The 10,000-nt window shown below is 47.1% G+C and overlaps 1 protein-coding gene across 1 annotated transcript in view; it reads left to right on the forward strand.

Annotated features, from left to right (window-relative positions):
• The window catches only part of LOC115560359 (potassium voltage-gated channel subfamily KQT member 5-like), a 23,554-nt gene that overhangs the window by 3,143 nt on the left and 10,411 nt on the right, over positions 1–10,000 (forward strand). The window contains exons 2-6 of the mRNA XM_030379758.1: positions 3,947–4,037; positions 5,259–5,385; positions 5,716–5,891; positions 8,164–8,289; positions 8,948–9,058. Of these exons, the coding sequence (XP_030235618.1) occupies positions 3,947–4,037; positions 5,259–5,385; positions 5,716–5,891; positions 8,164–8,289; positions 8,948–9,058 (631 nt within the window). The remainder of the gene's footprint in view (positions 1–3,946; positions 4,038–5,258; positions 5,386–5,715; positions 5,892–8,163; positions 8,290–8,947; positions 9,059–10,000) is intronic.

The following is a 10,000-nucleotide window of genomic DNA, read 5'->3' on the forward strand; positions in this document are numbered from 1 at the left end:
ATGAATAATATAACACTTGCTGATCAATAACAGACCTCCTGCTGATCAACAACAGCCCTGCTAATCAATAACAGACCACCTGCTGATCCATAACAGACCTGCTGATCAATAACAGAACTGCTGATCAATAACAAACCTGCTGATCGATAACAGACCTGCTGATCAATAACAGACCACTTGCTGATCAATAACAGACCACCTGCTGATCAATAGTGAAAGCAGGCTGGAGGTGGTGACGGACTGGAGGTGGTGACAGACTGGAGGTGGTGACGGACTGGAGGTGGTGACAGCAGACTGGTGTCTCTACTGTCTCTAACGGTCCTGACGGACTCATCAAGGCTAATGACCGGTGGATGATGAGATCTTAATGACATCAATATGAACGTCTGCTCTCCATATCCCAGAGGGGGAGGAGGTGGTGGTTTGGAGGAGATGTTGTGCAGGAGGGGCTGGTGTGGAGGAGGTGCTGAAGGAGGTGGTGTATTAAGTGGTTTGAGGCCATGTTCTGTGACCTCCCTCACGTCATTCATGCTTTCATCGATTCTTCTTAAGCTAGCTACTAGTTTGTTGTGTTCTCCTCCAGCCAGCTACTGGTTTGTTTTGTTCTTCTAGCTACTGGTTTGATTTGTTCTCCTCCAGCCAGCTACTGGTTTGTTATGTTGCGCTACCGGCGATAAAAAAAAACATTTCAGAAGATCGGAATAAACCTAATGATGTCGGAAGACGATCAGGGTCGGTTCAACAAAACAGTGACCCAGGCTAGCCACAAGCTTTCCACAGGATAGCTACAAGCTAACCACAGGCTATTCACAAGCTAACCACAGGCTAGTTCCAAGCTAACCACAGGCTAGCAACTAGCTAACGACAGACTAGCTCCAAGCTAACCCCAGGCTAGCCACTAGCTAATCAAATGCTAGCTCCAAGTTAGCCTCAGTACTAGCGTCACTGCTTACCCAGCCAGTCCCACCCCTCCCCCGGCCTCAGTGTGAACGTTTAAAGATCGGATAATCAGACCAGGACCAGGACCAGGACCAGGAACAGAGCAGGAGACCATCGGAGCAGAGGCTGGTATCCACAGAGACAGTCAGAGCCAGCAGTCCTGATGCTACGAGAACGAGTTCAGAGTTCATTAGGAGGTGGATCTGACCCAAGACCAGCCCTACACACACACACACACACACACACACACACACACACACACACACACACACACACACACACACACACACACACACACACACACACACACACACACACACACACACAGACACGCACACACAAACACACACACACACACACACACACACACACACACACATACACACACACTAGAAGATGGTACACACAAACAGAGGCTGCAGACAGACAGACAGGCTGCAGGCAGACAGATGTGTGGTGTACAGTGACCTGTCTATCTATAGCGGTCTGAGCAGCTGATCCTGGGGCCGTGGCTACGAGGACCGGGGGATGTTTACTTCTTAAGGCATGCAAGTGCTGCAGCGAGGGTGTGTATGTTTGTGTGTGTGTGTGTGTGTGTGTGTGTGTGTGCATGTGTGTGTGTGTGTGTGTGTGTGTGTGTGTGTGTGTGTGTGTGCACATGCTAGTTTATGTGCAAGTGCACGTGTCGGAGGGTAACAGGAGCTCCCAGCTCCCGACAGCTCTGCCTCAGACTGCGACACTAAACAGACAACTCACACTTACACACACACAAACACACACACACACACACACACACACACATACACACACACACACACACACACACACACACACACACACACACACACACACACACACACACACACACACACACACACAGATTAATGGCAGTGCGACAGCCACCAATGTTCCATTACGCGACCCTTTTCCACAATAAGAGTGCAGAGAGGGTTTATAGATGAGGAGCTCCGCCCCTCACCGGACGCTTTGGTTCACTTCCTCCCTTCTGTTGTGTGAGTGTGAGCTGAATCAAACATCCAGCTGTTCTCCAATGCCATCCAGCTGTTGTGATGTCATCAAGCTGTTCTCTGATGTCATCCAGCTGTTTTGACGTCATCCAGCTGTGGTGATGTCATCCAGCTGTTCTCTGATGTTACCCAGCTGTTTTGATATCATAATGCTGTTCTCTGATGTCATCCAGCTGTGGTGATGTCATCCAGCTGTTTTGATATCATAATGCTGTTCTCTGATATCATTCAGCTGTTGTGATGTCATCCAGCTGTGTTCTGATATCATCCAGCTGTTTTGATGTCATCAGGCTGTTCTCTGATGTCATCCAGCTGTTGTGATGTCATCCAGCTGTTCTTCACCTCAGCCTGAGAGAAGAGTGTCGACGGGGAACGCGCGACCAAACTCACGACCGCAGAATCCCTTATGTGCTCACACTCAGAGGTGTTAATATTTTTCACGCAACTGGATGTTAAGCTATGTGGCAGACAGATAGACAGACAGTCTGTTCTGACTTTTGGCGATTGATCGGTCATGATCAATGTTGTTGATCGTTTCTCAAATCATGTTTATAGACAGAAAGCTGTGTGTGTGTGTGTGTGTGTGTGTGTGTGTGTGTGTGTGTGTGTGTGTGTGTGTGTGTGTGTGTGTGTGTGTGTGTGTGTGTGTGTGTGTGTGTGTGTGTGTGCCTAGCCTAGCCTAATAAAGTGTCACATACCCTAGCCTTCCTTACCTTAGCCTTCCCTGCCCTAGCTTAGCCTAGCCTAGCCTAGTCGAGTTTATGGGCGTCTGTTTATCTCTAAGTGCAGATGGAGGAGGTGCTCATAGCCGCTAGCTGTTCAAACTCCTGGTAAACACAGCCAGGAGCTGGTTAGCCATGCCCATATAAGGACTTCCAGATCCATACTGGTTGAGGGACTGATGGAGTTGTCTCCTGAGGGCCCAGTCTGTGTCCAGACTGGGACCTCTACCTTTATCTTAACAAGGTTTACATTTGTTTTGCTTTTTGCAGCATCACTAGCTTTAGCATGCTAGTAATCTGATACCTGATGCTACCTGCCAGCCCAAAAGCACATCTCGAGATAACTGACAACTGTTTCTCGCATGGGAGAGAATTTAATATATTTCATTTCATATTTTTCATGAGCAATAAAGTCCTTGCAGATGCTGAAATAACCCAGAGAGAGAGAGAGAGAGAGAGAGAGAGAGAGAGAGAGAGAGAGAGAGAGAGAGAGAGAGAGAGAGAGAGAGAGAGAGAGAGAGAGAGAGAGAGACCTGCCGACTTACTGGGTCTTACATCCGATGAACAGGAAATCAGAAATTCTTTCCCCTGTTTCCTCTGTCAGTCGGTCGGTCTGCATCAGCTCTCCCTTAGCATCAGCTCTATTTTAGCATCGCCTCTCCGTTAGCATCGGCTAGCGACCTGCTAGAGCAGGCACAAATGCTCTTACACACTTGATTACATTGCTACTTTATTCCGGTCACCAATGTATGTCTTGCTGTGCATGCAATAAAACGTAAAATTGTGTTGTTTGTTTTCGAACTGGTTTGCTAAAGAAAAAACAGTTCAGTTTGCTGCCCACAAAGACAAACGGGAACGCTATAAGTGCTACAAGCCAGGAAATGACGTCACATTCTCGCTAGAGCATTTCGGACACACAATACCATACAATTGGTTAGCACCATTATACCAGTCTATACTTTTTCGGAAAACTCTGACCTCTGACCTCCGCCATCCATCACACATTTAATCACTCACGCACACACACACACACACACACACACACACACACACACACACACACACACACACACACACACACACACACACAAACACACAGGTACACACACAAGCACACACTTGTTTACCCGTATTCAAAGAAAATCTGTTGTAAACAGAAAACCCACCAACAAACGTGTGTGTGTGTGTGTTTGTGTGTGTGTGCGCGTGTGTGTGTGCATGCGCGTGTGTGTGTCTGGTGTGTGTGTGTCTCCTCAGGTTCGTTTTGGTGTTCGGTTGTCTCGTTCTCTCCGTTCTCTCCACCTTCCCGACGAACCAGGACATGTCCTCACACTGCCTGCTGATCCTGGTAGGCACACACACACACACACGCACAAACGCACACACGTGGATATAGGCTGTATAACTTGAATGTGGGTGGTGTAACGTTGAGGGCGGTGTAACTTGGATACTGATGGTGTAACGTTGAGGGTGGTGTAAGTTGGATGTGGGCGGTGTAACATTGAGGGCGGTGTAACTTGGATACTGATGGTGTAACGTTTAGGGTGGTGTAAATTGGCTGTGGGCGGTGTGACATTGAGGTCGGTGTAACTTGGATGCTGATGGTGTAACGTTGAGGGCGGTATAATTTGGATTTGGGCGGTGTAATGTTGAGGGGGCTGTAACTTGGATGTGGGCGGTGGAACGCTGATGAGGCTGGTGTAACGGTGATGAGGGTAGTGTAACAGTGATGAGGGTGGTGTAACATTGATGAGGGGGGTGTAACGCTGATGAGGGTTGTGTAACGTGAGGGTTGTGTAACGTGGAGGAGGGTGGTGTTGTATGGAGGGTGGTGTAACGTTGAGGGCTGTGTAAGGTTGAGGGCGGTGCAACGTTAAGGGTGGTGTAACGGTGACGAGGGTGGTGTAGCGGTGAGGGTTGTGTAACGTTGAGGGCGGTGTAAGATTTAGGGTGGTGTAACGTTGAGGATGGTTTCACGTGAGGGTGGTGTAATGTTGAGGGTTGTGTAACGTTGAGGGTGGTGTAACGTTGAGGACGGCGGTGTAGCATGATGCGGGTGGTGTAACGTTGAGGGTTGTGTGACGTGATGAGGGTGGTGTAACGTGATGAGGGTGGTGTAACCTTGAGGGTTGTGTAAAGTGATGAGGGTGATGTAACGTTGAGGAGGGTGGTGTAGCTTGATGAGGGAGGTGTAACGTTGATGAGGTTGGTGTAACGTGATGAGGGTGGTGTAACATTGAGGGTTTGTGTAATGTTGAGGAGGGCGGTGTAGCATGATGAGGGTGGTGTAACGTTGAGGGTGGTGCACCGTGATAAGGGACCGGGTGATGTAACGTTGAGTGTTGTGTTACGTGATGAGGGTGGTGTAACGTTGAGGGTGGTGTAACGTGATAAGGGTGATGTAACGTTGAGTGTTGTGTTACGTGATGAGGGTGGTGTAATGGTGAGGTTGGTGTAACGTTGAGGGTGGTGTAACGTGATAAGGGTGATGTAACGTTGAGTGTTGTGTTACGTGATGAGGGTGGTGTAATGGTGAGGGTGGTGTAACGGTGAGGGCGTGTCGCTGCAGGAGTTCGTGATGATCGTGGTGTTTGGGGTGGAGTACACGGTGAGGATCTGGAGTGCGGGCTGCTGCTGCCGGTACCGCGGCGGGCCGGGCCGGCTGCGCTTCGCCAGGAAGCCCTTCTGCATCATCGGTACGCTGTCAGCCCTACTGCTAGCCTAGCTGTTAGCCCTACTGCTAGCCTAGCTGTTAGCCCTACTGCTAGCCTAACTGTTGGCCTAGATCCTAGCTCTGGGGCTAGCCCTACTGTCAGCCCTACTGCTAGCCTAGCTGTTAGCCCTACTGCTAGCCTAACTGTTGGCCTAGATCCTAGCTCTGGGGCTAGCCCTGCTGTTAGCCCTACTGCTAATAGCTTAGTGCTATGTATCATTGCTATAGGATGTATGAACGTATGAACGATGTTGGATTACAGAGTGATGAATGAATGATTGAACCTCCTTCAACCTTTAACCCATGCCCCCAGACATCATCGTGCTCATCGCCTCGGTTGCCGTGGTTTCGGCCGGTAGCCAGGGCAACATCTTTGCGACGTCGGCGCTCCGCAGCCTGCGCTTCCTGCAGATCCTCCGCATGGTCCGCATGGACCGCCGGGGGGGCACCTGGAAGCTGCTGGGGTCCGTGGTGTACGCCCACAGCAAGGTAGGGGGTCTGCAGTCCAACACACACTGATACTTCTGGGATCTGTGCTGTAGTCCAACGCACATTGGTACTGCTGGGATCTGTAGTCCAAACACACTCTGATACTGCTGGGATCTGTAGTCCAAACACACTCTGATACTGCTGGGGCCTCTACGAATAGTCAAATCTCCTAACCTTTATGCCTCCTTTCCTTAACCTTTGTGAAAAACGTCATCGGTTCAAGGAGAGATGAAAAAGTGCTTCCTTTCAAACATAGGCACTGTTTAAAATGGATCTGACTCCACTTTTCCTTACCGACGTCATCGCACGACGGCGAGTATTGCTGACCTCTAGCGTCTTGCGCGAGGAACTACAGTTTTCCGAAGTTGGGTTAGACTACAACAATCGTCTTTCGATCCATGCGTTCTTGTCGTATTGATTTCAATCGGGTTATCGCCAACAGTGAGAATCACTTAGGTCAGACTTGGCCAACGGGAATATTTGGCCAATATATATATTTTAATATATTATGTGAAAAAATATAGGCTCAACTTATGTTGATGTGGGAATTAACTGCCCCCAGTAGTCTTGCTTAAATGTGAGGTCTGCGTTTTATTTTCTTACGGTGTATATTTTTGCTTAATAACCAGCAATTAATTCATTCATTTCGATTCAAATAGGCCTAATATGTTTCTGGAATTGGTATCCATTATTAACAATTTTATTTTCTTCTCTTCTTTTCTTCTGCTTTACCGCGTCTCTCATGCGTCTTTGCGTAGAGTCGGTAAACTTCATCGGTGGCATGTTGCTTTAAATATTGCAGCCGTAAAGGACTATGGGATACCACTATCTCCTTTCCTTTCGTAAAGGTTGCTCAGGAGTAACCTATGCTAAAGGAGTGTTAAAGGATGCATCGAGGCTCCTTTCCTAAGCATTTTTAGAATTCTAACCACCTTTCCTCCAAGTATTTCCGGGTCACCTCCATAGGAAAGGAAATTTCCTATGGAAGAAAGAGAATTCGTAGAGGCCCCTGGGATCTGTATTCCAAACACACTCTGTTACTGCTGGGATCTGTAGTCCAAACACACCCTGATACTGCTGGGATCTGTAGTCCAAACACACTCTGATACTGCTGGGATCTGTAGTCCAAACATACACTGATACTGCTGGGATATGTAGTCCACACACTGATACTGCTGGAATCTGTAGTCCCAACACACACTTGCCATGTTTCAGATTGTCTGCATTTCAGCGCAAGCATGCACGAGACTTGAAAACATCCGCCGGAATTAGTCAGAAACACGTCAAGTTCCCCCCACGTCAAGTCGGACACAGATGCACTTCTCGTAATTTGAACAAGCATAGTTTGGGAGAGGGCACGCCTCTTTGAAAGGAGTTATGTCATTTCTCACGTGGGAAATTCCACGTAGTAATTCCATCCAACTAGGGCAACGTTTTGATATTTTGAGGGGAGGGTCTTATGTTCGCATTTATTTGAGACCATATGAACAGAAAAGCAGACGGAGGGAGCTCCCGCGAGTTTTTAAAGTTGTGTGGTGTGTCGCATAGGGAAGTTATCAACAGCATTTCTGACGTTTTTATCCCAAAATGCATTATGTTATGGTATCTATAGTCCAAACACACACTGATACTGCTGGGACCGGTAGTCCAAACACAATCTGTTATTGCTGGGATCTATAATCCAAACACACACTGATACTAATGGGATCTATAGTCCAAACACACTCTGATACTGCTGGGACCTGTATTCAAATCACATTCTGATACTGCTGGGACTCGTAGTCCAAACACACTCTGATACTGCTTGGACCTGTAGTCCTAACGCACACAGATACTGCTGGTATCTGTAGTCCATATGCACCTGTATATTTATATATATTTATATATATGTGCTCTGTAGGATCTGGTGACAGCCTGTATGTTTATATATACTTGTATATACAGTATGTATACATACCTGTATATATATATGTATATGTATCTATATACATGTATACATGTTCTCTATAGGATCTGGTGACGGCCTGTATTATCGTATATATGTGTTTATTTATGTATTTATATTTATATATATATGCTTGAGCTGCTCCCCCCGCGACCCGACCCCGGATAAGCGGATGAAGATGAGATGAGAGATGAGATATATATGTGTGTCTATGTGTTCTATAGGAGCTGTTGACGGCCTGTATATATATATATGTTTCTATATAGGAGCTGGTGACTGCCTGTAAATTGATAGATGTTTATGTTCATATATGTATATTCTTTATAGGAGCTGGTGACTGCGTGGTACATTGGGTTCCTGGTCCTGATCTTCTCCTCCTTCCTCGTGTACCAGGTGGAGAAGGAGGACAACAAGGACTTCTCCACCTACGCTGATGCCCTGTGGTGGGGGACGGTAATGCCCCCCCATGTAGAACTACACATACAAATATTATACACACAAAGCTGCAAACTAATACACATATTAGCATTACAATAACAGATGCTTTTATCCAAAACGACTTACAATAAGTACATTTGTCAAAGAAAGAGAAACTACAATATATCTCGGTATTTCGGTACAGTAAAGATATACATAGAACTAAATCCCCAAGCACTGACAATCGCTAGGGTAACCCATTCCCCTATGCAACAAAGATAGCTAGGATAAGATGCTACGCACCATGCTAAGTACTATTTATAAATGTCAGTATGTACAAACACACAATAAGAAGGGTGTAAGAGGGGTGTGGGGGGGTTCACCGTGCGATGTGATCACAGAGCCCAATGATCTGGTATATAGGGAGAACAGAAGGGGCCCCAGCAAAGAGCCCTGAGGGACCCCAGCGTCTAGAGTGCAGAGATTGGACAAGGAGCCGTTCCCTGTGACCTGATAGGATTGGTCAGGTGGGATGTGAACCAGGACAGCGCAGAGAGGATTAGGTGGTTCACGATGGCAAACGCCCCGTCAGGTCGACGCGAACGAGAACCGATGAGAACCATAGATAGAGTAAAGATGTGAAGGCTGTCCCAGGTGGGTTGAGCTCCTGTGTGTTGAACTCTGACCCCTGCAGATCACCCTGACGACCATCGGCTACGGAGACAAGACCCCCCAGACCTGGACGGGCCGGCTGCTGTCCGCATGCTTCGCTCTGCTGGGAATCTCCTTCTTCGCCCTGCCCGCCGTAAGACCGTACTAGATACTATATAATATATATACTATATACATTATATATACTACTATATATGCTATATATACTATCTACACTATATTAATATACTACATAAATGCATAAATACAATGTATACTACGTATATTATGTATATTATGCAACCTGGTCTCACAGGAATCCGTGTAATGACCACGGACGAATAACTCGAAATCCGTGGACACATCACGGAAACACGCCGATTTCCGTGATGTGGCCACGGAATTCGCTCCAATGCAAGTTAATGATGCTGCTGTTCCGTGGCTCACACACGGATCCCCGTTTCAACGAGCGAGTCGACCACGGGGGCTTAACTCAAAACCCGGGGTGGTCTCACTGAAACACTTAAATTGTCCTTGTTGTGTCCACGGAAGTTGCTCCAATGCAAGTAAATGACAATGACAATGATACACACAGATTCCCGTTTCAATCTGTGTGTGTGTTCCCGTTTCAATCTGTGTGTGTGTCACATTTGACCACAGCGGGGGCTTAACTCAAAATCCGTGATGTGGCCACGGAATTTGCTCCAATGCAAGTAAATGACACTGTTATTCCGTGGCTCACACACGGATATCGGCGTGTTTCCGTGATGTGGCCACGGATTTCGAGTTAAGCGTCCGACCGTAGTCATTTCAGGGATTCCTGTGAGACCATGTTGATATGATGTATACACTGTATATACTATACATACTCCCTCTAATGTACTGTATACTCTATATATATTCTATACTACTTCTACTCTACTCTATGCACTCTCTAACTCTGCTTGGCCTCTCCTTCACCCTGCTTGCTGTATGACTATACTATATATATATACACTATATATACACTGTGTGTGTGTGTATGTGTGTGTGTGTGCGCGTCTATGTGTGTGTGTGGTGTGTGTGCATGTGTATGTGTGTGTGTGTGTGTGTGTGT

This window comes from Gadus morhua, chromosome 15 (assembly GCF_902167405.1).
Source record: "Gadus morhua chromosome 15, gadMor3.0, whole genome shotgun sequence".
Classification (NCBI taxonomy): Eukaryota; Metazoa; Chordata; class Actinopteri; order Gadiformes; family Gadidae; genus Gadus; species Gadus morhua.